This window comes from Rana temporaria, chromosome 5, assembly GCF_905171775.1.
Source record: "Rana temporaria chromosome 5, aRanTem1.1, whole genome shotgun sequence".
NCBI classification, from domain to species: domain Eukaryota; kingdom Metazoa; phylum Chordata; class Amphibia; order Anura; family Ranidae; genus Rana; species Rana temporaria.
In genome coordinates, this window is record NC_053493.1 from 163305714 (window position 1) to 163333562 (window position 27849).

Consider the following 27849-nt stretch of genomic DNA (forward strand, 5'->3'; position numbering starts at 1 on the left):
CTGTATTCAGAAAGCAAGATACGCCAAAATTAGGCTAAGATCCGACTGGCGTAAGTATCTTACGCTGTCGTATCTTAGGGTGCATATTTACGCTGGCCGCTAGGTGGCGCTGCCGTCGATTTCAGAGTAGAAGATGCAAATGAGCTGGATACGCCGATTCAGAAACGTACGAGCGCCTGGCAGATTTTTTTACGTCGTTTGCGTAAGACTTTTTCCGGCGTAATGTTACTCCTGCTATAAGAGGCATAGCCAATGTTAAGTATGGACGTCGTTCCCGCATCGAATTTTTAAAATTTTACGTCGTTTGCGTAAGTCGTTCGCGAATAGGGCTTTGCGTAAATTACGTTCACGTCAAAAGCATTGACTATTTGCGACGTGATTAGGAGCATGCGCACTGGGATACGTTCACGGCTGGCGCATGTGCCATTCGTGAGAAACGTCATTTACGTGGGGTCATGTTTTATTTACATAAAACATCGCCCACCTCTTGACAATTTGAATTTGGCGCGCTTACACCGCCGTAACTTAGGGCGCAGGTTCTTTGTGAATCCAGCCCCAGCCTCACTAAGTTACGGTGGCGTAGCGTATCTGAGATACGCTACGCCCACACAAACTAATGGCGGCTTTCTGAATCTAGCCCATAATTGGAGCCTTGGAGTGGCGTTGCTGCTCCCAAGTCCTGCATGGTGGACTTGGGCTAATCCAATGTGATGTGGATGTGGTGTGTGTGAGCTAGGGACCACAGTGGCGTGCATGCGTGCATTCTCCTTGTGCCATGATGAATGTGTGTGTTTAACGTGCAAAGATACATTCCACGAGACAACTCTTGACTGCTGTTCCCTCAGCAGACAGGGTAGCCTCGGGCAGGGGGGAATGTCTGGTTCGGGGGTCAGGTCATCACGTATGTCAATCTCCAGGCCCTTTCTCTCGGCAAAGTTGTGCAGAATGCAACATGCCCCGATGATCTGGCACACAAAATTTGGGGAATACAACAGGGTCCCCCCAGACTTATCCAGGCATCGGAAACGGGACTTCAGGATGCCAAATGTGCGTTCCACCACTGCACGGGTACGTATGTGTGCAGCATTGTAGTTTTTCTCTCCTGTGGTTTGGGGATTCCGGAATGGAGTCATGAGATGGGGCCCAAGTGCATATGCAGAGTCACCTGGAAGGGAAAAGACGGGAGGATGTTAGTCGTGCATGTGCCCCTCGTGATGTCTGCATCATGGGGTCGGACAGTCATGCCTGACTCCCATGTCACTCACCAACCAGCCAGCTGTCCCCATACACGTTCTGTTCAAATTCTGTTGGGATGGTGCTTTGACGGTATATGTAGCTGTCGTGGCTGGACCCTGGGTGTTTGGCACGGACGTGCCATATGAGACATTGGGCATCGGCTATCACCTGTACATTGATGGAATGCCAGTGCTTCCGATTGCGGTATATGTGCTCTGTGTCTCGGGGGGGGGGCCGTAGTGCCACATGTGTGCAATCAATGGCCCCCACGGTGCGTGGGAATCCTGCAATTCTGACAAAATCCGCCATTGCCTTATTCTGCAGGTGCTCCTGGGTGGGTCTGATGATGTGGTGGGACATGCGTCTGAGGATTGCGGGGAAAACCTGGTGCACACATCTGCTCATACTGGTTTGTGACATCCCAGCCACAACTCCACTTGTACGCTGAAAAGATCCACTGGTGAGGAAATGCAGTGTTGCCAGTACCTTGACCAGTGGCTGCACTGAATGTGAGCGGTGTGTCTGGCTGGTGATGTCATCCTGCAGGGTTGTGACTAATTCCAGGATGGCATCAGTGTTGAAGCTGAAGATACGATACACCTCCAAATCCCCCATGCCAAAGACGTTCATGCGCGTTCGGTATATCCTCTCCCGTGCCCTTCTCCTTCTACGCGCCTGGGCACACACTAGTAGTGCTATGACCATGCCTGCCCCTGCATACGGATGTGTTGTCCTGCAAGTGTGGTTGTTCAGCTCGTCCGTAACGGTGCTGCTGAAGCTGCTCTCCAGCTGACCTGCACACGTCTGGTGCAAAGTTACCCCTGCTTTATGAGGGGTAACTTTAGGCCGGACGTACAGCTTAAGCGCACCGCGTGTAGCCTGCGTCGGGCGTACGTACGTTCGGGAATCGGCGTAAATATGCGCCCACGCTACGCCGGCGTAGAAAAGTTATGTCGGTCGGAAAAAGCCTATTTTCAGGCGTATCTGGTTCTGTGGGTACGGCGCATAGATACGCCGTCGTATATATACACTTACACCACGCATCTCGAGATACGCCGGCGTAACTTCTTTGAGAATCTGGGCCACTGTGTTTAAAGTTCAAAAGATTGTGATTAGATTCTGTCAATGTAAAGCTGACCTAGTGTTTATACGTGTTTGGTTTTCTCTTCTAGAAATTGATCGAAGATGCAAAAACTCAATGAGCCAGAAAACTTATTGCACTTCATTGATAAGTATAGGGAGCTCAAGTGCCAATGGGAGGTCAGAAACCCAGTTTATAATAATAACAACGTCCGAAGGGCAACAATTGCCCAATTGGCCACTTATATGCAGACCTGGATACCTGAGGTCACTTCCACCATGATCAAAAACAAAATCAATAACATCAGGAATGCTTACAATAAGCGGTTTAAACAGATCCGTGCTTCTCGGAGGTCAGGAGCAGCAGCAGATGAAGTACAGGAGCCCAAGCTGTGGTACTATAAACACCTCACTTTTCTGGATGATCAGATCGAGGCCCGGGAATCTATTTTGAGTCTTCCTTCCACCCTTCCCTCCACCTTTGCCTCCAGCGTTCCTTCCACTGTTCCCCCCACCCCTGCATAGTGTGCCGAGGAGCTGGCTGACATTGGGGAGCCAGATCTGCACATCTTCAGTCAGGTATAATAGTTTCCAACATATTTCCTGGCCGCAAATTATTGTTGGTTTAACTAGATGATTTTTGAAACAAAATGAAAGCTTGTAAACACAAACAAAAGTCGTGGGCAGAAAAAATTGTGTCAGGGATGCCAACTGCAGGGGTCAGAATGAGAGTCTGTTCAATTTAAAAAAAAAAAACAGTCATGAGCTTGAAAATGTGTGTGATTGATAAAGCAGAAAATAAAACCATGTCCCTTTTGTATACACAGGAAGAGAACAGCCAAGATAAGGAGGAGGCTCCAGAATGTGTCAGCCAGGAGGAGGACGGGGTGAGTGGCAGACAGGAGGAGGCTGGGCCAAGTGGCAGTCAGCAGGTGCCCAGGCTTAGTGGCAGCACTGTATCACAGGTGCCTCCCCTCCAGATGAGCCCAACAAAAAAAAACGCATGTCCCAGCTGGAGGAGTAGTCTCTGCGTGTTATTAGGGAGGCAGCTGAAATCATGAGGGCCCCCCTTAACCCTGTTGATGGCTACAGTTCATACATTGCAAACGAGCTGCAAGCAACGGAGCAGCGACAAAGGGGCCTGGCCCAGGATCTGATAGCATCTGTGATACAGAGGGGAAAAAGGGGCCTGCTGACTGAGACCACACAATTCAGTGACCCGGCCCAATCTCCTCCTCCTGCTGCCACATTCTCACCACCTGCAAGGGGCCGTGGAAGGAACGCTGCAGGGAGCCGTGGAAGGAACGCTGCAGGGAGCTGTGGAAGGAAGGCTGCAAGGAAGACCAGAAAGTGATTCCCTGGCTTCAAGACGATTTGCCAGAAAACTGAGGTTGTTGTAACACCACAGCTTGGGGTCATGTATGACATCTGCTGCTGCTTCTTATATCTGGGATTTGGGGAGCACATTGTGATCCAAATTAGAGGGACTCCTGATGTTATTGATTTTGTTGTTTATCATGGTGGAATGTGCCTTTGGTGTCCAAAGTCTGCATATATTTGGCTGATTGGTCAATTGTTGCCCTTCATGTTGATTTTTTTTATCCAGAATAAATGAAGATTTAATTTAAGTTAAATACTTGTCTAGTGTGTTTTTCTGGTGAATAGCCATCAAACATTTCCGAAAATACAATGTGTAATTAACAAAGGACACAACCTCCTTGAGGGGGGGGGGGAATGTTGTGATAAATTGATAACAAAAAAAAATGGAAATGAAAAAAGGGGGTAGGAGACCTGGACTTTTGGAGAGCTCTTGAGCCATCTCCCTATATATAGGGGAGGTGGGCAATAGCGCCAGACAGTACACCACCTCGGAGTGAGATAGCAGGGTGGCCAGAAAAGGTCATAGAAACCTGCTGAAAGACCATGTGTCTAAAACATCTGAAGAGAGGGAGGGAAATGGGGAGGATAGGGGGGAGTGGGGAGGATATAGGGAAGAACATGGTTTGTCAAAGAAAAAGAGAGAAAAAAAAAGTGAAGAAAAAGAATTTCCAGGTGATCTGCGGTCCCCAGAAGCAGGGGGAGGGAGAGACCCCTGGTGTATATCAGGACCTGAGGTCTCTTCATCCCTGTATAAAGGGAAGAAAGGAAAAAAGAAGAATGGATGCAATAAAATGTATTACTTATAATGTCAGAGGTTAAACTCTCCACAGAAGCGACATATGGTGCTACGGGAATTAGAAAGAATGGGCGCAGAAATAATATTCTTACAAGAGACCCATCTGGCATTGGATGCCAACATTAAATTATATTGTAGGAAGATTCCTACATGGTACTATGGAGATTCCCCTACAAAAAGGGCAATAGGTTTTGTTGGCTTTGAGATCGAGGATAGGAAGGTCAACCCGGAGGGTAGATTCCTGTTTCTGAGAGGAACTATATTAGGCACAAAGGGCCAGATTCACGTAGAATCGCGGCGGCGTAACTTATCCTAGATAAGTTACACCACCGCATCTTTTCATCGCAAGTGCCTGATTCACCAAGCACTTGCGATGAAAACTACGCCCGCGGCCTCCAGCGCAAGGCGGGCCAATTCAAATGGGCGTGTGCCATTTAAATTAGGCGCACTCCCGCGCCGGACCTACTGCGTATGCTCCGTTTCCTAACTCCCGCCGTGCTTTGCGCGCCGTGACATAATTTTTTTGAACGGCGATGCGCGTAGCGTACTTCCGTATTCCCGGACGGCTTACGCAAACGACGTTGATTTTTACATTTCGACGTGGGAACGACGGCCATACTTTAGACAGCAATACACTTGCTGACTAAAGTTAAGGCACCAAAAAAAAAGTGTAACTTTGCGACGGGAAACTATACTAGCGGCGACGTAGCGAACGCGAAAAACCGTTGTGGATCCGCCGTAACTCCTAATTTGCATACCCGACGCTGGTTTACGATGCAAACTCCCCCCAGCGGCGGCCGCGGTACTACATCCTAAGATCCGACAGTGTAAAACAATTACACCTGTCGGATCTTAGGGATATCTATGCGTAACTGATTCTACGAATCAGTCGCATAGATAGAAACAGAGATACGACGGCGTATCAGGAGAAATGCCGTCGTATCTCATTTGTGAATCTGGCCCAAAATACACCTTGGCAAATGTATACTGTCCCAATAAGCATCCTAAAAAATATTTGCTAGAGATATTAAAGGAACTGGGTAAATTTAAGAAAGGTAATTTAATACTGGCTGGAGATTTAAATTTTACCGTGGATAGTAAATTAGATTCCACTTGCGGGGCTGCAGATAAGGAAAAAAAAGAACTAAGAAGGATAAAAGGAAAACTATATGAACATCAATTAGTAGATGTCTGGAGGATTCAACATCCTAGTGTAAAAGATTTCACATACCACTCAACAATACACGGCATGTACTCCAGACTGGATTACATATTGATTGAACATAGAGCACTGGAGGTAGTTATGCAAACATCAATAGAAATAGCTACAATATCAGATCATGCCCCAGTGACAATGAAGTTAAAATTAAAAAGGGGAGTGCCGGGGAGAGGAGCATGGAGAATAAATAAAGATATAATTGAAGACCAAGAATTAGAGAAGACTATAAAAACTGAAATTGACCAGTATTTCCGGACTAATGACACACCAGAACTACCTAAAGCAATTACTTGGGAAGCACATAAGGCCATTATAAGGGGCCAATTGATAGCTATTGGGGCTAGAAAAAAGAAGGAAAGAGAAATGAATATGAAAAAAATCTTAAACGAAATACATGGCCTGGAACAAAGATACGCGGAAAAGGAAATCCAACGAACCTTAATATTAAAAAGGTACTATTGAAAGATCTTATGGAGCAGGAAACCAGAAAGGAGTTTAACAGACTTAGAAAGCAGAGATACAAAGGAGGAAAAAAGCCTGGAAAATATCTTGCAAAAATGCTAAGGTGTAATAAGTCATTAAACTATATAGAGAAGATAAAGAATGAAAGAGGAGAAATGGTGAATAAAACTGCCGATATTGCAACAGCATTTCAAACATACTATAGTGCACTATATGCAATTAGAAATGAAGATACATATAAGGAGAAGGAGAAGAGGAAAAATAAAATACAAGCATATTTAAAGGACGCAAAATTGCCAAAAATACATGAAGAACGGCTGACAGCCTTGAAAGCAGTAATTACACAGGAGGAAATTATAATAGCATTGAAAGAAACACCCACTGGGAAAAGCCCTGGACCGGATGGGTTCACTATCAAATATTACAAAAAATTCCAGAGCCAACTGATCCCGAGACTATGGGGCAAATCCACAAAAGAGATACTCCGGCGTAAGCCGTCGTATCTCTGGTTCTAACTTTGGAACTGATCCTCAGAAGCAGTTTTCCTAAGTTAGGCAGAAGATCCGACATCTGTAAGGGACTTACACTGCCGGATCTTAGGATGCAGTACCGCATCCGCCACTGGGGGCATTTCGTGTCGAAATGCCTCTGTTAGTATGCAAATTAGCACTTAGGGCGATCCTCAAAGCTTTTGTACCTAGTTTTTTCGCCGTAAGTGTTAGTTTGCCTGGTGTAAAACTAGGGCTGCTTTTACAAGGTGTAAAGTTAGTCACACCTTGTAAAGGCCCATTCAAGCGACGGCATTTGGTATGCATTCCCGAGGGAGAACTCCATGCCAATTTTCAATGAAAAAAACGGCATGGGTTCCCCCTCAGGAGCATACCAGGCCCTTAGGTCTGTTATGGGTTGTAAGGAGACCCCCCTCCGCCGCAAAATTGACGTAGGGGGTCCCCCTACAATCCATACCAGACCCGTATCCAAAGCACGCTACCCGGCCAGCCAGGAAGGGAGTGGGGACGAGCGAGCGCCCCCCCCCCTCCTGAGCCGTGCCAGGCCGCATGCCCTCAACATGGGGGGGTTGGGTGCTCTGGGGCAGGGGGGCGCACTGCGGGCCCCCCCACCCCAGAGCACCCTGTCCCCATGTTGATGAGGACAGGACCTCTTCCCGACAACCCTTGCCATTGGTTGTCGGGGTCTGCGGGCGGAGGCTTATCGGAATCTGGGAGTCCCCTTTAATAAGGGGGCCCCCAGATACCGGCCCCCCACCCTAAGTGAATGGATATGGGGTACATCGTACCCCTATCCATTCACCTGTAGGCAAAAAGTAAAAGTTAATAAACACACAACACAAGGCTTTTTAAAATATTTTATTATTCTGCTCCGGACGCCCCCCTGTCTTCGTTATTAGCTCAATTACCAGGGGGGGCTTCTTCTTCCGCTCTCCGGGGGTGTTCCGCTCTCCGGGGGGGGCTTCTCCGGACTCCGGGGGGCTTCTTCCATCTTCTCCCCTCTTCCGCTCTTGACTCGGCGAACCCCGGTTCTTCTGCAGCTCTCCGGTGCCTTCTTCTTCAGCGCTGGCTGCCTGCTATGTTTGTGTGTTAGCTCGATTTCAAACAGGCAGCCGGCGCGGTCTTCTGTGGCGTCAGGGTCTTCTGGTCTTCTCCCCTCTTCCGATGTTGCCTCGTCGCCTGTTGTCGCTGTAATGATGGAAGCGCGCCTTGCATCACATTTATATAGGCATCACCGTCCCATCATGCTCCGGTAGGTACCCACGTGGTGGGTGCACGTGGGTAGGCACCCACCACGTGGGTACCTGCCGGAGCATGATGGGACGGCGATGCCTATATAAATGTGATGCAAGGCGCGCTTCCATCATTACAGCGACAACAGGCGACGAGGCAACATAGGAAGAACAGAAGACCAGAAGACCCTGACGTCACAGAAGACCGCGCCGGCTGCCTGTTTGAAATCGAGCTAACACACAAACATAGCAGGCAGCCAGCGCTGAAGAAGAAGGCACCGGAGAGCTGCAGAAGAACCGGGGTTCGCCGAGTCAAGAGCGGAAGAGGGGAGAAGATGGAAGAAGCCCCCCGGAGTCCGGAGAAGCCCCCCCGGAGAGCGGAACACCCCCGGAGAGCGGAAGAAGAAGCCCCCCCTGGTAATTGAGCTAATAACGAAGACAGGGGGGGCGTCCGGAGCAGAATAATAAAATATTTTAAAAAGCCTTGTGTTGTGTGTTTATTAACTTTTACTTTTTGCCTACAGGTGAATGGATAGGGGTACGATGTACCCCATATCCATTCACTTAGGGTGGGGGGCCGGTATCTGGGGGCCCCCTTATTAAAGGGGACTCCCAGATTCCGATAAGCCTCCGCCCGCAGACCCCGACAACCAATGGCAAGGGTTGTCGGGAAGAGGTCCTGTCCTCATCAACATGGGGACAGGGTGCTCTGGGGTGGGGGGGCCCGCAGTGCGCCCCCCTGCCCCAGAGCACCCAACCCCCCCATGTTGAGGGCATGCGGCCTGGCACGGCTCAGGAGGGGGGGGGGCGCTCGCTCGTCCCCACTCCCTTCCTGGCTGGCCGGGTAGCGTGCTTTGGATACGGGTCTGGTATGGATTGTAGGGGGACCCCCTACGTCAATTTTGCGGCGGAGGGGGGTCTCCTTACAACCCATACCAGACCTAAGGGCCTGGTATGCTCCTGAGGGGGAACCCATGCCGTTTTTTTCATTGAAAATTGGCATGGAGTTCTCCCTCAGGAATGCATGCCGAGCGACGCTGTCATTTTTTTTTATAATTATTTGTTTTCCCGGCGCGTCTTTTTTTCACCCGTCGTAACTTTAGTGTCCCGTCGCAATCCACAAAGCCGCCCGGCGTCAATTACGTTCGCGCGATGCACGTCGGGAAAATGACGTCACACGCATGCGCAGTACGGCCGGCGCGGGAGCGCGCCTCATTTAAATTGTAAACGCCCCCCGGAGAGGAGGAACGCCTTACGACGGCGGCACTTAACTTACACTGCTTGAAATTTTTACGTAAGTGCTTTGAGGATCAGGCACTTAGGTAAAAACTTTAAGTCAGTGTAACTTAACTGCTGAAAGTTAAGTTACGCCGCCTGGCTGAGGATTTGGCCCCATGTGACTACCTTAAGAGGGGAAGATGAGGAAATAAGACGTGAATCTTTAATGGCCCATATCACTATAATACCAAAACCAGGAAAAGACAAGACATTATGCTCTAGTTATAGGCCTATAGCACTACTAAATGCTGACACAAAGTTATATGCAAAAATCCTTGCCATCCGATTAACCACTTAACCCCTGGACCATATTGCTGGTCAAAGACGAGAGCACTTTTTGCGATTCGGCACTGCGTCGCTTTAACTGACAATTGCGCGGTCGTGCGACGTGGCTCCCAAACAAAATTGGCGTCCTTTTTTCCCAACAAATAGAGCTTTCTTTTGGTGGAATTTGATCACCTCTGCGGTTTTTAGTTTTTGCGCTATAAACAAAAATAGAGCGACAATTTTGAAAAAAATATATATTTTTTACTTTTGCTATAATAAATATCCCCCAAAAATATATAAAAAAAACATTTTTTTCCTCAGTTTAGGGAGAGACGTATTCTTCTACATATTTTTCGTAAAAAAAATTGCAATAAGCGTTTATTGATTGGTTTGCGCAAAAGTTATAGCGTTTACAAAATATGGGGTATTTTTATGGCATTTTTATTAATATTTTTTTTTACTATTAATGGTGGCGATCAGCGATTTTTTTCGGTACTGTGACATTATAGCAGACACTTCGGACACTTTTGACACATTTTTGGGACCATTGGCATTTTTATAGCGATCAGTGCTATAAAAATGCATTGGATTACTATAAAAATGCCACTGGCAGTGAAGGGGTTAACACTAGGAGGCGGGAAAGGGGTTAAGTATGTTCCCTGGGTGTGTTCTAACTGTAGGGGGGGTGGCCTCACTAGGGGAAATGACTGATCTTCTGTTCATACATTGAATGAACAGAAGATCAGCATTTCTCTCCCTGACAGGACCGGGAGCTGTAGGTTAAATAACAAATAACAAAATAATGAAGTAATAGAACAATATGTAAATTAGTATTCGGAAAACCACAAATGATGCGAAACCAAAGTAGAGACAATATTAATGAATAAAATCATGAGCAAGTCTCTTGCTGTGGTTGAGTCTAAAGTGGTTTTAATAAAAAAAAAAGAAAAGAAAAAAAATACTATAAATGATTAAAGTTCAGCCATATGATGCTAGTTCTAAGGGCTCCCAGTAGGGGAGATACCCAAGTCTCTCCCCCTGAAATCATGCATCAAAACATTTGTGCAAAAAAAAAAAAAAAATAGGGTAGAACAGGAGAACAGTCACAACTTAATATTATGGGAAGGAATACTTCCCGCCAGAAGTGGATCAAAGCCGGTCAGGTAAAAATCTGGAGGGATATTTCACCATCAGGAAGGATTGGAGTTCTGATGTCTTCTCTGTTTCTGTTTCTGCCAGGCGGGAGTCAGTGGGCTCACTGGAAGGGGTCACTTGGCGGAGCTCTGATGATTGGATGGCGATAATGATGAGGATGATTCTTGGGAGATGATGCCCAAGTCAAGCAGTAGTCGTTCTCCCTCTTGGAATGATGCAAAGCCACATGTTTTATTCCTGAATTGAAAAAGCAGCCGAAAAGGGAAAGACCACTAGTATTGAAAAGATTTCTGGGACAGCTCCCCTAAGAGGGGTTTGAGTCATCTCCTACGTTGGATAGTTGTAGGAGACAGATCCGCAAATATTTGCACCGGATGCCCTTGAATGGAAAGGTTATCTAAGTCTCAAGCTTTCCTTATAACTGCATCTTTTATGGTGTAATGGTGTGGTGTGACTACATTGTCTCTTGGGAGGCCATCCTGGCATGGGGGCTGGAGTGCCCTGTGCGCTCTATCCAGCTCAAGTCTGTGGTCTGGAATGTCTGGGATGAGATCCTTAATGAGGGATTTAACTGACCCCTGAACGTCTATGATTGATTTTGGGAGACCCCAAACTCCAAAATGATAGCATCTGCTTCAGTTGTCAAGGTCGTACATTTTTGACAATGTTGTGTCTAGTTGTTCTTGCAATGATTGGATACAGTTGGTGTTCTGGTTTGCCCTTAAGACTGTTTGGTCCATGGTGTGTTCAATTACTTCTATGCCCGTGCCTAGATTCTGTAAATCTAATTTGATATATATATATAAATAATGTGTGTAAATAAAAAAAATAGCATGGGGGGGGCGGAGCCGGCAGCCAGAGCTGATGGATGTGTGCTAGGTGAGCTCTGACACACCGGGTGGTAATTAGCGGCTCACAGCACACAGAGACACCCCAAAAGCACCTGCGGAACCCAGCAGAAGTGGGGGAACACAGAGGCAACGATGCACAAACAAAAGGAGAGAGAGGGACCCCGCAAACTCACCGATTTCTTCCCTACAGCCGGGAGCCGAGAAATCCAAGATGGCGCCGGCGCCGGGAGCCGTGCTCCGGATCCTACACACGCGGCTGCAGCGAATCCATTGCCATCCTCGGGTGAGTTACATTCCCATGGTCATCCACCACCAGCATCCCCCTTTAGCAGCCTTGCCAAGCAAAAACGGCGGATCGGGGAGGCCTCAGGGACCCGGGATAGCGCTGACAATGAGTGGGAGGAAATGGAGGAATCCTCATCTTATGCCCAGCAGCTAGATGCATTCCCCACATCAGGCTAACCTATTGTTGATACCACTATGAAGGAGATGCTGCAAACCCTGAGGAGGGCCCTGCAATGTGACATGGCATCATTCATGCAGACTACTAAAGGGGAAATAGCTGCGGTAGGCAAAAGAGTGCAGTATGTGGAGCAGAAGATGGAGGAGCTTACACTGGCACACAATGACCTTGCGGATGCCCACTTTGATGTGGAAGAGGAAATTAAACATATGCGCCTCAAAATGGCAGATTTAGAGGACAGGGCAAGAAGAAACAACATTAAATTCAGAGGGGTCCCTGAGACTGTTAAACCTGCAGAGCTTACACCTTATCTGCAAAAACTGATGATGGCAGCCATTCCAGCCCTGACCCCAGCCGACATCATCATAGACAGGGCCCATAGACTGCCCAAGCCATCCTTCCTGCCTGACCAAATCCCTAGAGATGTAATAGCAAGGATCCACTTTTACCACATTAAGGATCAACGTATGCGCTACGCCAGACAACACCCTGCATTACCTGACCCTTTCGCTGGCATCGCACCCTATGCTGACCTGTCACAAGCTACGCTGGCTGCGAGACATAACCTAGTCCCCATCACTAAGATATTGAGAAATCACAAAATTCTCTACAAGTGGGGCTTCCCGGCTAAACTACTAGTGGACATGAATAACGAGTCGCACGCAATTGCATCGCTGGATAAAGGTCTCAGCCTCCTCAAAAAATGGCGTCTGATCCCTGCTGAAGGTATCCCGGCAGAACCTGACCCTTCTCTCCAATTTTGCAATCCCCAAAGGCAGAACAGGAGGAGTAAGTGTATTTTGTATGCAGAACTGATGTGATACCTAATGCTCTCCTCTGAGAACTGCTACCTTTGCTTCTCAAGGCCTGTTCCATTTTTCCCTTTCTATATATCAGCCTTGCCTGATATTGGTGTCTTTGATGATTATATTATGACCTGAATGGCACCCGATGTCTGGCTGTTCTACTTTTCTTTTTTTTCCCCATATTTGGTTACGAGATGTTTGCCGTAACTTGTTTGCCGCATGCCAAGCGGCCAGACCGTTCCGAAACATTTTTTTGTTCAGAAGTTGCAAAGACATTTGTTTTTTTCTTTTTTTCCATTTCTACAATTTACAAATACCTAGACTGATCCTGTCAGTACTCAAACTTACCACTAGATGGCGTTGTTGCTCAACTTACCAGAAGAATGACACTTAAGCTAATGTCCCACAACGTGAGGGGATTAAATAGCCCTTACAAGCGCAGGACTCTGTGGAAATCAGCTATAGAAGCCAAATGTGACATTTTATGCGTACAAGAAAATAATTTCTCTAGCATAAACCCCCCGTAGTGTACGAATGCCAAGTTCCCGCATATTTTCACTGCTATGAATAGTTAAAAAAAAAAAGAATGGGGTCTTGATTGCTTGTAAGGACACACTAACCTTTTCCTTGTTGCAGGTCTATGCTGATCCTTGTGGCCGCTACCTCATACTAGTAGCAGAAACAGATCATGTCACCTACACACTGGTAAATGTGTATGCGCCCAATGTTAGACCCTTACGGTTTATCAGAAAGGTTATAAAAAAAGCAAAACAAATGCAAAAAGGTGGTTTGATAATATGTGGTGATTTCAATACAATACTGAACGAGGAGCTGGATGTCTCGTCGGTGGCCCTCAGGCGACGGCCTTCCTTGGGATCACTGTGTCATGATGAAAGACTATTTGATCCATGGCGATGCCTGAGGACTACCGAGAGGGACTACACCTTCTATTCGAATGTACACGATAGCTACTCAAGAATTGATTTTTCCCTGACTGATATGCATACGCTACAAAAGGTCCGAACTGCTGACATCCATAGCATCACGTGGTCAGACCACGCGCCTGTGACTATAGAGGTTGTGGATGCCAGCAAAATCTCTCATAGACCGTTGTGGCGAAATAATACTTGTCTCCTGTCGCGTCCCGATATTAGGGACTAGATGGGTGAAAAACTGAAAGAATTCTTCCTTATTAATGAAAATGGTGAATGTTCCCCTATGACTACATAGTGTGCACACAAGGCTTTCGCTAGGGGCGCCCTCATACAGGTTGCTTCTAGGGAAAAGAAAAAGAAACAACAACATATGGTACAGCTGCAGGAGTCCATAAATGATCTAGAAGTGCAACACAAAAACCCACAAACCAGGTCCAATGACATTCTTCAGCGCCTAAATGCTTGCCGTGAGGAACTACGGCAGGTACTTAGGGCAGACTATGACACCTTTTTTAAGAGACTGAAAGTTTCCTACTACTCCCAGAATAACAAGGCGGGGAAGCTGCTAGCTTCCCAGCTTAAAAAGAGACAGGCCCGCTCCAACCTTACGCACATTAAACACCATCTCCATAATGTAACATAACCCCAGAGATATCGCTAATGCTTTTAAGGACTACTACAAAGCACTATATAATTTGAAAAAAGACCCAACTACATACCAACCAACGGATAGGGAGATTGAAGACTTTCTACGGGGGGGTGCATCTACCCTCTGTAGATGGTCCTTCATTGCAAAGACTTTATTCACCCATAACAATACAGGAAGTAGTGGATGTTATTGGATCCCTACCCATGCATAAATCCCCAGGGGCAAACAGCTTTTCTGCCGAATACTACAAGGCATTCTCCGCCCTACTCGCCCCCCGGTTAGTAGAAATTTACAATATAGCAGTCACCTCAGGAACCTTCCCCACGGAAATGCTCCAGGCAATTATTGTCACCCTGCCCAAGCCAGGTAAAGATCCTTCGACCCCCCAAAATTTCAGACCCATATCCCTTCTAAACTCTGACTTAAAAATATATGCTAAGGTCCTGGCCAATAGGCTAATGGATATCACACCCTCCCTTATTGGTTTAGACCAAGTTGACTTTGTGAGAGGAAGACAAGCACCAGATGGGACCAGGAGGATGCTTGATCTCCTGCGATTAGCGGAGATCTCGCAGACCCCCAGCGCATTCATGGCCCTCGATAGGGTCCATTGGGGATACCTGTCAAGGACCTTAACTAAATTTGGAATCTCGGGCCTAATGCACTCGGCAATCATGTCACTGTATACCACTCCCACAGCCAGGGTATATTCGTCCAGTCTTCTGTCTGACCCATTTACTCTCTCCAATGGCACTCGTCAAGGCTGCCCGCTATCTCCTATCATCTTCTCGTTAGTGATAGAACCACTGGCAGAATACATTAGATCTAGCGATAAAATAACAGGTAAAGAAACTGACTCTGAGACTCATAAAATAGGGCTATTTGCCGATGATATAATCTTAACTATTTCCAACCCTGTTGAATCCCTACCAACGATTCAGTCGTTACTACATGGGTTCGGGCAAGTATCCTTTTACAAAGTGAATGTAATTAAGTGTCATTCTTTAACGCTGAACCTATCCAAAAAAGAAAAGAATAACCTAAAAAATAATTTTCCCTGCAACTGGGACCCTCCCTCAATTACCTACCTGGGTGTCCAGCTAACAGCCTCCTCAAGTAAAATGTATACGAGTAACTTTCCCCCTCTTCTAACTACAGTGGAGGCGGAACTTACTCAGATTGGTGCTCTACACCTCTCGTGGCTGGGGAGGATAGCGGCATATCAAATGCAAGTGTTACCCAAGCTATTGTACCACTTCAGAACATTGCCTATCCCAATACCACAAAAATTCTTCACACAACTGGAAATTTGTCTGGGGAATTAAGAAGCCTAGGGTTGCGTTAGCACAACTCTACAAGCCCAAACACTTGGGGGGAGTGGGGCTACCCAACGCCCAATTGTATTATAGAGCGGCGGTTCTAGACCAAATGCGATACTGGTTCTCTTGCCAAACTGACAACCGACGGTCAACAATCGAGCATGCGGTCACACCTGGCCATGATCTTCCTGCGCTGGCAATAGCGGCTAGTCTACACCATAACCCTACCACTCCGCCATATCCGTCTATACAAGCTACTTTGAATGCATGGTCTGCCCTTACTAACATACACTTTACCGATATTCCCACCCAAACTTTACATATTCCTCTAGCAACATACGAGTACCTCATTCCTAACTTCACGGTTAAAGCTTGGAAAAAGGCGGGGGCGCACTACTCTACGCCCCCTCCGAGTGAACAAACTGCTGTAGATAAATATAGGATATTCCAAATACAACATTACAATAAGATCAATAGAAGAAGGCCTATCGAACTCCTGCAGACACTTTGGGACTTCTTAAGGAGCAAACCCTCAAACAAACGTAAAGGGATATCCCTCTTCTATAAACTTGCGTCTCCCTTATATGTCCAGGGTAAGAGTCCTAACATGTTAAAATGGGAAAGAGAACTGCAATTGGAATTTCCATTACACCAGTGGCACGAAGCTATAAAATACAATGGGAAATCCTCGGCTTGTGTGGACCACTGGGATAATGCACAGAAGCTATTGCATAGGTGGTTACATAAAATGAATGGCTCTATCACACCATTATGTTGGAGAAATTGCCAGTCATCAGGGAGCCTAATTCATATTTTCTGGAGTTGTAGTATCATTCAAAGGTTCTGGAAGAGGGTACAATCGATTATTGTCTGTGTCACGTCAGTAAAATATACGCTTAATCCTGCATTTACGTTGCTGAGTTTGGGTATTGAGAATTTTCCACCGCTGATTAGTGTTGCTCACGAATATTAGCATTGCGAATATTCGACTTGAATATAGCATATTCGAGAAATCGCGCTATATTTCAAATTTCGCGGTGAATATTCGCAATTCCGAATATTCGCATTTTTTCAATTTGATTTTTAAAACAGATCACATCCTATCGACGTCTAAAAGCATTGCTGGTATGATTAGAGACCCTGGGCCGAGTAGCTAAGCTGAGGCGATCCTTTTATGTTGCCAAATTGAAAAAAAAAAAATTGCGATTTTTCGCTATTGCGAATGCGAAAATGATTGCGAATTTTCGATAACTGTGGTAGGAGAACTCTGATTGTCTCTGATGCAAAAGGGGGGGGCTTTGTGTATGTGTATGTTATGAATATTTGTATGTTTGATATTATTATTTTTTGTAAGAAGGAAAAAATTGCGCATACCTTAAAAAAGGGGAGAATACAGCAGCAACTCAAAAATGTTATACAACATAAATTAATACAAGACAGAAAATGGAGTCGCTCTACAAGAATAAAAAATATGTCTAGTGACAAGACATGTGGGCAAATTATAAAATAAGCAAGCGCAAATAACTTGTGAAATACACAGTGAAACAAATATATAAAGAAATATAGTCCCAATAATAGAAAAATAATCTTTCATAAAAATGTCTTTGATATGTGAAGTGAAAAAAAGTCCAAAGCATGCAGCATGAACGTGTTCAATCTTCAAGGTGTTTGATTGACAAACGGCTGTGACAGATGGATAGAGTAAAGAATCACCACCTATGCAAAACACTTTTTATTTTGTATTGTAAAATATCACGAATATTCTGAGCCAATCAGAGTGCTCCTTCCGCATTTGCCGAATATTCGCAATTATTTTGTATTGTAAAATATCAAGAATATTCTGAGCCAATCAGAGTGCTCCTTCTGCATTTGCCGAATATTCGCAATTATTTTGTATTGTAAAATATCAAGAATATTCTGAGCCAATCAGAGTGCTCCTTCTGCATTTGCCGAATATTCGCAATTATTTTGTATTGTAAAATATCAAGAATATTCTGAGCCAATCAGAGTGCTCCTTCCGCATTTGCCGAATATTCGCAATTATTTTGTATTGTAAAATATCACGAATATTCTGAGCCAATCAGAGTGCTCCTACAGCATTTGTCGAAATTGCGCAATAAATATCGCATTCGCATGTTGCGATATTTCGATAAAATATCACGAATATTCTGAGCCAATCAGAGCGCTCCTCCAGCATTTCTCGAAATTGCGCAATAAATATCGCATTCGCATGTTGCGATATTTCGATAAAATATCACGAATATTCTGAGCCAATCAGAGTGCTCCTACCGCAGTTATCAAAAAATCGCAATTATTTTCGCATTCGCAATAGCGAAAAATCGCAATCATTTAATTTCGATAAAATATCACGAATATTCGAATTTAGCGAATATATCTCGAATATTCGAATATATATTCGAGATATATCGCGAAATCGAATATGGCATATTCTGCTCAACACTACCGCTGATGAGAAAAGTTGTTGTGCACATTCTATTTGCAGGCCGCATCTCAATAGCGAAGGAATGGCGCTCCCAGCAAGCCCCAAGTATTACGGAGGTGATTTCTAGGACACCATGGAAAAAATGCTAGCCTACACGGAAAGGAGATCCCACACCTTCCATAAACATTGGGAAGTATGGAGGTCATCTAAATATGCCCCCTCACACCTGTGATTCTCCTGAAATATATAAATGGTAAAAGCATTGCCTTCTAGTGGTAGGACCCAGCACCTAGGTATACCTTTGATGGTTCGTTTTGAATTTTTGACTGTCATTGTTAAACTGTTTCGTTCTTAGATAGTCCCAATTGGGTTTCAATGCATCTTGGAAACACTTACTAAGGCCCTGGGTAGGCTACATAATGTCGGTCTGCCTCACAGTTGTACCCAGAAGGGGTGTCAGGCCTAACCTCCTCTGGAGGTCAACCCTTAAAGAAAGTAGGTAGCCCTCATATGTACATTATCTGTATGTTCCTGTAAGATGTATTGCTCTATACTGCTTTTTATACCTTGAAATTATCTAATGTACCAGCTTTGTATAATCTGATAATACTTTAATAAAAAACTATTTTTGAAAAAAAAAATAGCATGCATTTTTATTTTTGTGATAACACCATGCATTTTGATGCAGCGGCATTAAAAAAAAAAAAAGGCCCATACACTTTGGTGCTATTGAGGGGTGGCAGGCAATTCATTCTCAAATTAACAGGCTGTACTGCAGCAAGGCACATACTCTGTGCGTGTAAATAAAAAAAAAAAAAACACAAAAATGCATGCTAACAAAAGCACCATGCATTTTTTTGAGAATCGTGAGACAATCGTGATCTTCATTCTAAGCAAAAGAATTGTGATTCTCATTTTTCCAAGAATCGTGCAGCTCTACTGCCTTTAGGAATTAATATGAGAAACACCAGCAAATCTATTGACGTAGCTTTAGGTGCACATTGTACAGAGGACATAGACAGTACACCATGTGAAAATACTGCAGCTAGCACAATCACCTGCCTGCCTGTCAGTAAATTAAGAAGAGCGGATCTCAATACAGTGTATAAATATATATACAACACCTGGGATGCATACAGTATATATCCTCTACACACTAACTCTAACTGACTAGCCTGCCTGCTCTATCTAACTCCAAAAAATGACATTCTCTCTCTGTCTCTCTCTGTAAACCACCAACACACTACACAAGGCCGACTTCCAGGCAGCATTAGTGTGGGGCGTGTACTAAACCCCCTGAGCCATAATTGGTCAAAGCCACCCTGGACTTGACCAATTATGGCTCTCCGTTTTTTGCGTGTTGTGATTGGCCAAGCATGCGGGTCATAGTGCATGCTTGGCCAATCATCAGCCAGCAATGCACTGCGATGCCGCAGTGAATTAGGGGCCGTGATACGGCACTCGAATTTGGCACGAACGGCCCCAATCTTTCGTAATTCGACGAAAAATCGAACATACAAAGCTCATCCCTAATCAGAGCCATATCAGGAATCTGGCCTGAGGTGAGAGGAGGTGAGAGGAGCAACCTGCTGCATTGATATCTGCAGGGCTGTGGAGGGGAGAATCCAGGAGCCCCTGAAAAGATCTGCCCAGGTGTGATTCCACGGATGCAGGACAGACTGCTGGGAGTAGTACTGCACTTACTGGTGTGAATGGAGGACCATAATCATCCTGTGGTGCTGGTGCAGAGTCCACTATGGAGTCTGTGTCTCCTGCCTCCTCTGCGTCTCCTACCATGAGGTATCGCGTCCGCCATCTTAGAAAGCCCCTGGGCTTGAATATTAAAGCTGAGATGGGAGGTGACTTCTCTCCTCTGTCGCTCTCCTGACATGCGATGCGATGCCGGGGGTGTTCACCGTAAGTGCGGGTCGCGGGGGGCCAAGATCTGCTGTCCGTAGCTGGTGTTAAGGCTGTCACTCGGCCTGAGCGGGCCGGAGCTCCCAAATCAAGCCGCTAATCTCGGGAGCTGCCACACATGCACCTCTTTCAGCGTTTTAAGCGTCTAATGTGTCTAAGCATCTAAGTAATTATCTGTAGATTTTCAGATTTACCACTTACCCTTTAGAAGATCTTATCATTACTTTTCCACATGTAGGGATTATTTCCCCAATCAACATTTTAAAGAGTGTGCTCTTCCCAGCACCATTTACTCCAAGAAGTCCAAAGCACTATAAAGTATTAGAGATAAAAAAAACATAAATGTTAAAGTGAATATCATATTATAATTGTTTATGTTAATGTGTATGCATAAGCTTAACACTTAGGAAGATCTTATCATTTATTTTCCACATGTAGGAATTATTTCCTCAATCAGCATTTTAAAGACTGTGCTCTTTCCAGCACCATTTCTTCCAAGAAGTCTATAGCACTATCAAAATCTTCATTGTCCAGTAATGCTCAAGAGAAAAATGATAAGGTACTCTCCAGATGGTACTGTAACCCAGCTTCCATTAACATGATTTTCCCTACCTCTTCAAACATGTGTTGGCCTTGCCATACTGAACATCTGGTGGGAGTGTGATCATATCTGTACTTTTTGGTCAAAGATTTTTTAGATATACACAGATGTCTATGATGCGTCCCTCACTCCTTCCCCCCCTATGGCTTTATTATCTATTTTTCCGTGCTGGGTCAAATCTCAGAAATCAAACCTCTTTAGATTTTTTTTTTCTGCAACTAGACAGCTTATCTCCAGATTATGGAAATGTGCCTCCATTCCACCCTTATCTCTATAGGAGAATGCAATGTATGACACCATGTTGATGGAAAAGTTCACCAGAAACTGAGAAATAGACTTAAACAATAAATCCTTGTCCTTGTGTGATATTTCTCAGGAAAAACGTGTCTCCACGGTATACTACTCTTTCTCTTTTCTGCCTCGCTCTTCTTTTCTCCCATCGCTGCTTTCCTTCTCTCCTTTTATTTCTTCCTATGAGTGTCATCATTCACTCATCATGTTGTGTCACATGACGTTGCACTGAAAACTTACACTTACATTTCCTTGCTATTAGATTTAGATGGTTAATTGCAGACGTTCCAATTTTCAGAACAGTGACTGTGAAACGTGACTTTCCATGGATGTTGGCTTTGATTGATAATTGTCTTGGCGCTATTTATATTAAAGGGGTTGCAAAGGTACAATTTTTTCCTAAATAGCTTCCTTTACCTTAGTGCAGTCCTTCTTCACTTACCTAATCCTTTGATTTTGCTTTTAAATGTCCTCACTTCCTGTTCTTCTGTCTGTAACTCCACACAGTAATGCAAGGCCTGGTGTGAATTGTTATGCTCGCCCCCTCCCTTGGACTACATGAAAGTCAGGACACCCACTAACACACAGCTCCTTTCTCTATCTGACTCTCCTGTAGTTCAAGGGAGGGGGCGAGCACGACACTCCACACCAGGGAGAAAGCCTTGAATTACTGTATGAAGTTACAGACAGAAGAACAGGAAGTGAGTGTAACGGGAGTCCCTTTTGGGGCATAGGATGACTGAGAACTGATATCTCGGATTACATGAGATAGGACATTAATGATAATTCATGTATTGCAGGAGATCTTGACATATTACAGGTGGTTTATTCTGACCCTCAAACAGGTCAATAAGAATGTCTCATTCAATGGACTGTTGAGATGCGAATTAAGTCTGCTACTGTGGTGATGTGAATTGGAGCTTGGTAGCCAGTCTGGCTGCCTATTATGGGATGTTTAAGTGTTTTGCTGTGATTTCATTCTGTGTCCATTGTGCTAATTAGGTCTGCTCTTAAGATATTTCATTGTGGATGCTAATGACACTGTATTGTGTGGAAGTACACCTCACACCTCATGCACACAGGTACAGTCACTACTTCCCTCGTTCAACCCCACCACTACAGAGGAGGTCGCTAAATTACTAACTAATGTCCATCTTACCACCTGCGCTCTAGATCCTGTTCAATCACAAATGCTACGCTCACCCTCTTGCTCTATTCTACACTCTCTTACCCACATCTTCAATCTCTCCCTCTCTTCTGGCATCTTCCCTAACTCTTTGAAACATGCACTAGTCAGCCCCATACTTAAAAAGCCCTCACTGGACCCATCCAATCTTGACAACCTACGCCCCATCTTCTTGCTCCCCTTTTTATCCAAACTCCTTGAACGTCTAGTCTACAACCAACTGAGCATACACCTTGCTGACAATAACCTTCTTGATCCCCTTCAGTCTGGATTTCGTCCACAACATTCTACTGAAACTGCTCTCCTAAAACTAACAAATGATATACTAACGGCCAAAACTAAAGGACACTATTCTGTGCTCCTACTCCTGGACCTCTCTGCCGCCTTCGACACGGTTGACCACCCACTCCTCCTCAAAAAACTCCACACCTTTGGTCTCTGTGACTTTACTCTTCGCTGGTTCTCTACCTACTTATCCAACCGCACCTTCAGCGTTACTTACAACTCTACTTCCTCCTCTCCTCTACCATTCTCTGTTGGGGTCCCCCAAGGTTCTGTTCTTGGACCCCTCCTATTTTCAATCTACACCTCCTCCCTGGGTCAGCTGATAGCCTCCCACGGCTTCCAATACCATCTTTACGCTGATGACACTCAAATCTATTTCTCTGCCCCTCAACTCACTCCTTCATTTTCCTCACGTATCACTAATTTACTATCAGATATATCACTTTGGATGTCACGTCACTTCCTCAAACTCAACCTATCCAAAACCGAACTTATCATTTTTCCTCCCCCACGTGCCTCTTCCCCTGATCTTTCTGTCAAAATTGATGGCACAACTATCAGCCCATCCCCACATGTCAAGGTCCTAGGAGTAGTCCTGGACTCTGAACTGTCCTTTAAGCCTCATGTTCAATCACTGTCCAAATCTTGCCGCCTCAACCTCCGCAACATCTCCAAAATACGCCCCTTTCTAACCAATGACGCCACAAAGCTCTTAATTCACTCCCTGGTCATCTCTCGCTTTGATTACTGCAATTCCCTTCTCATTGGCTTACCGCTGCATACTCTAACCCCCCTTCAATCCATCATGAATGCTGCAGCCAGACTTATCCACCTTACCAACCGCTCTGTCTCTGCTACTCCTCTATGTCAATCCCTCCACTGGCTTCCGCTTGCCCAACAAATTAAATTCAAAATACTAACTATGACCTTCAAAGCCATCCACAATTCTGCCCCCTGCTACATCACTGACCTAGTCTCCAAATACCAACCTAATCGCTCTCTTCGTTCTTCTCAAGACCTCCTGCTCTCTAGCTCTCTCATCACCACCTCCCATGCTCGTCTACAGGACTTTTCAAGAGCCTCTCCAAGCCTATGGAACTCCTTACCCCAAACTATCCGTCTATCTCCTTCTCTTTTAGCTTTTCGAGGATCCCTGAAAACCCTCCTCTTCAGAGAAGCCTATCCTACCCACACCTAACAACTGTATTTTAACTTTGCCCACCTGATCACCCCCCACATCTACTACCCTCTGTTCCACTTCACCCTCCCTTCTAGATTGTGAGCTCTAACGAGCAGGGCCCTCTGATCATTCCTGTATTAAATTGTATTGTAACTATAATGTCTTCCCTGATGTTGTAAAGCGCTGCGTAAACTGTTGGCGCTATATAAATCCTGTAAAAAAAAAAAAAAAAAAAAGTTCTATTGATGATAGATATGTGTTGGCAGTCTGAAAGGTCAGATGTCTGACTTCTCAGGTTCAGTGGATTAGCATGTCAATTATGTTTACTAAAAGAAATGTGATTTATGTAGCAGGTGCGACAAGCTGGAGTCATAACGCCTGCCATGTCAGCTGTAGTAATTAACTCCTCTAGATGCGGTGCCCGAATGTCTGTCTGGGATGTGGATTGAAGGGGGAACTCGTTAACCACCCATTGTGTGATGTTTTGGGTGGAGAGTTTCATTGTCCCTGTGACTACTGTAGCATGCTTGTAATTGTATATAGCAAGCTGAGTGTACCATTAAAGGATTCATTTGTTTGAACCAGAAAGAACAGAGCTGTGTGTCTCGTCCTTATTCTGGGGAATTGAATGGGTCCTGTCTGTTGGATTGTCGGACTGTCGGATAAGCTGTCGTGGTTGTTGGAATGAAAGATCGTAAACGGTGTTAACCCCTGACCGTTACAATTGTTGGCTAGCAGTGAGATGAACCCACAGCCTTAAAGGACAGCTACAAAGACTTACTGGAGAACCGTGGCAGACCGGCCAGCAACCGTAAGAAGATGGACGTGATCACAGAACTAGTCCAAATGGATGGAGCTGAAAGACCCAACTTAACGGAAAGGCCCAGTGTAACAGACAGGACACCAGAGGAGGAAAGTTTTGATCGGGCTGTTAAACTAAGACTGGCACACTATGGTCCTAACCCTCCACCGGAGATCATAGACCGAGTTATAGCGGCTGTGGACTCAAATTGGCTACGACAAAGAGGTTCTGCAGCAGCAGAAGTCACAGCAGCACCAACTGAAAGGAGAAAGATACATTTTGCTGCTTTTAAGAATTTCATTGAAACTGAAGGGGAGATTGATGGGTACCTTGCTGATTTTGACAGCAATGTGCCCTACACCAGGTGCCCACAGAGGAATGGGTTACCATTTTGTCTGGGAAATTGTCTGGCCTGGCCAGTGAAGCGTTCAGGGCCATCCCAGACAAGGATATTATGAACTATGGACTGGTAAAAGAAGCACTTTTGGCCAGGTATGCCGTCACACCAGAGGCATACCGGAGGCGGATCCGAGAGACGAGCAAGCAGACTGGAGACTCATATACCAAGTGGGCATGCCGCCTACACTGCACAGCATCCCACTGGGTCGATGGATGCCAATCAGAATCTGGGGAAGAGGTGCTGCAGGTGTTCCTGCTGGAGCACTTCTTTAACAAACTGTCCCTGGAAGTCAGAGAGTGGGTCCGGGGCAGAAACCCTTTCTCCTTGTCTGAAGCAGCTTGCCTGGCAGACGAATACACAGACGCCCGCAAACTGGATAACTCTGTGGTCAAGACAACAGCTTGGGTGGATTATCGATCAGCGGCAATCCCGCCTGCGGCCCACTGCGTTGAGGAGGAAGAACATTGGGGTGTCCTGCACGAGGCAGATCCGATGCAAGCAGCTAACCAGGACAACAGGCAGCAACACAGGCAGACTGTCTGGGTCAATGGAAAGGTAGCCAATGGGCTACGTGATACTGGGGCCACCATGACCCTGCTACAGAAGAAACTCATCCCAGAGAGCCAGCACACCGGAGACACTGTAGCCGTAAGAGTAGCGGGAGGCACCGTCTTCCGGCTACCCGTTGCGTGGGTTCACCTGGATTGGGGGGTTGGTTCAGGACATGTGAATGTGGGGGTGATGAAGGATTTGCCAGCGGATGTACTACTGGGGAATGATTTGGCCCCCCTTGTTTCTGCTTACACCCCGATGTGCCCCGCTGCAGCCCACACAGTGACTACCTGTGCCCAGACCCGTGCTGCTGAAACCAACCCGCTTGCTGCTGAGACCCGGGTAAGACTATCTTCCCCGACAGGTACCATAGATCAGGCACAATATCACAGTCTAAAATGGGAATGAGACAAGTTGGCCAGTGAGAAATCGGAGATGCAACGACACTACGTCATGTATTATGAGATGTCCCGTGGCTTGAACATTGAAATGCACAAACAGGCTGAAATTGTCAAAAGGTTAAATGGAATTTGCGCCCAGGTTGTGCCTTATCTTTCCCAAGAGCATCAGAAACAGGTTTTGGGAGCCATTGAGAGAGCAAAGCACCTTCACCGTCAGCTACCGACCTGGTAAGCAAGATGGCAATGCTGATGGGTTATCCCGGCAAACAGACGTCATCCCGGCCTCCTAGTTCCGGACATCCCCAAGTTGACCCAAAAAGGATCAAGCCGGGTCTGCCGGAGTGTCCCACAAGAAGGTAGCCATGTAACGGGAGTCCCTTTTGGGGCATAGGATGACTGAGAACTGATATTTTGGATTACATGAGATGGGAAATTAATGATAATTAATGTATTGCAGGAGATCTTGACATATTATTCTGACCCCCAACAGGTCAATAAGAATGTCTCATTCAATAGACTGTTGAGATGCTAATTAAGTCTGCTACTGTGGTGATGTGACTTGGAGCTTGGTAGCAAGTGTCTTGCTGTGATTGCATTCTGTGTCCATTGTGCTAATTAGGTCTGCTCCTAAGATATTTAATTGTGGATGCTAATGACACTGTATTGTGTGGAAGTTCTATTGATGATAGATATGTGTTGGCAGTCTGAAAGGTCAGATGTCTGACTTCTCAGGTTCATTGGATTAGCATGTCAATTATGTTTACTAAAAGAAATGTGTTTTATGTAGCAGGTGCGACAAGCTGAAGTCATAACGCCTGCCATGTCAGCTGTAGTAATTAACTCCTCTAGATGCGGTGCCCGAATGTCTGTCTGGGATGTGGATTGGAGGGGGAACTCGTTAACCACACATTGTGTGATGTTTTGGGTGGAGAGTTTCATTGTCCCTGTGACTACTGTAGCATGCTTGTAACTGTATATAACAAGCTGAGTGTACCATTAAAGGATTCATTCGTTTGAATCAGAAAGAACAGAGCTGTGTATCTTGTCCTTATTCTGGGGAATGGAATGGGTCCTGTCTGCTGGATTGTCGGACTGTTGGATAAGCTGTCACGGTTGGTGGAATGGAAGATCGTAAACGGTGTTAACCCCTGACCGTTACAGTGAGGATTTCTCAGAAGAAATAAGGACATTTAAAAGCAAAATCTAAGGATGAGGTAAGTAAAGGAAGACTGCACTAAGGTAAAATAAGGTATTTAGGAAAAAATTGTACCTTTACAACTCCTTTAAGTTATACTCATAATCTTCACTTGCAGTTGAATTTATTCATCTTGAGCAATTATCCTAGTAACCTTTTGAAAACATGTTAATAAAAACATATTCAACCATAAAGCACTATGAAATATTAGAACTTTAAAGCTGTTGTTCTTAACTTGGGGAAGTAGAATCTTTTATAAGAGTGGACTGATGTGAATGTTTCTTGTTTTTAAGGTTGCAAGGCTGTAAGCCAGTTTCTGTCCTAGGTGCAACCTAGCATTGTTGTTTGTGTGAGAATAGTCATTGATAATGCTGCATCTTTAACCAATATAAAATGAGTTGACATTGTCTATGGCTTTTTTTCCTGTCGATGAGTCTGGTTAACTGAGTGACACACACACACATCTCTCGTCATCAGCTTCCACCAGACAACATAATTTTTGTTGCATACCTATTTTTTAATGCCTTCTCATATATTCATTTTTTATCTGGGGGGTGGGGGGTGGGGTAAAGGGTGCAGTGGTGCAGTGAACAAATCAGTGTACTCATCTTAGCTGCAGTCTTCAAAAAGCAGATGATGTGTTCTGTTAAAGCCCAAGTGAGCTTTAATTTAAGAAATACATTCCAGGTGCAGCAAATCAAAAGGGTTTAAATGTTCAATTGGACTTTAGGAGGAATTTTTGAGAAGCAGTGAAACTGACAATTACTAAATATAAACTGCAGATGAATCAATTACTGTAAATGTAAAGGGTAAGTCCACTTCCATGGGATAAAAACTTGCAAATAATAAAATTATATAGCATATACAATTGCGACACAATTCATATTGTAATTGAATGTTATTAAAAATTACCTTTCTTTTTCAATCTTCAGCTCCCTAATTTTCTGTAAAATGCAATG

At 45.2% G+C, this 27849-nt stretch overlaps 1 protein-coding gene across 1 annotated transcript in view; it reads right to left on the reverse strand.

The window, feature by feature from the left end:
• Window positions 1–27849, reverse strand: part of LOC120940448 (ATP-binding cassette sub-family A member 13-like) — a 277073-nt gene that overhangs the window by 192632 nt on the left and 56592 nt on the right. Inside the window, exon 4 of the mRNA XM_040353322.1 lies at window positions 20199–20308. Coding sequence (XP_040209256.1) covers window positions 20199–20308 — 110 coding nt within the window. The remainder of the gene's footprint in view (window positions 1–20198; window positions 20309–27849) is intronic.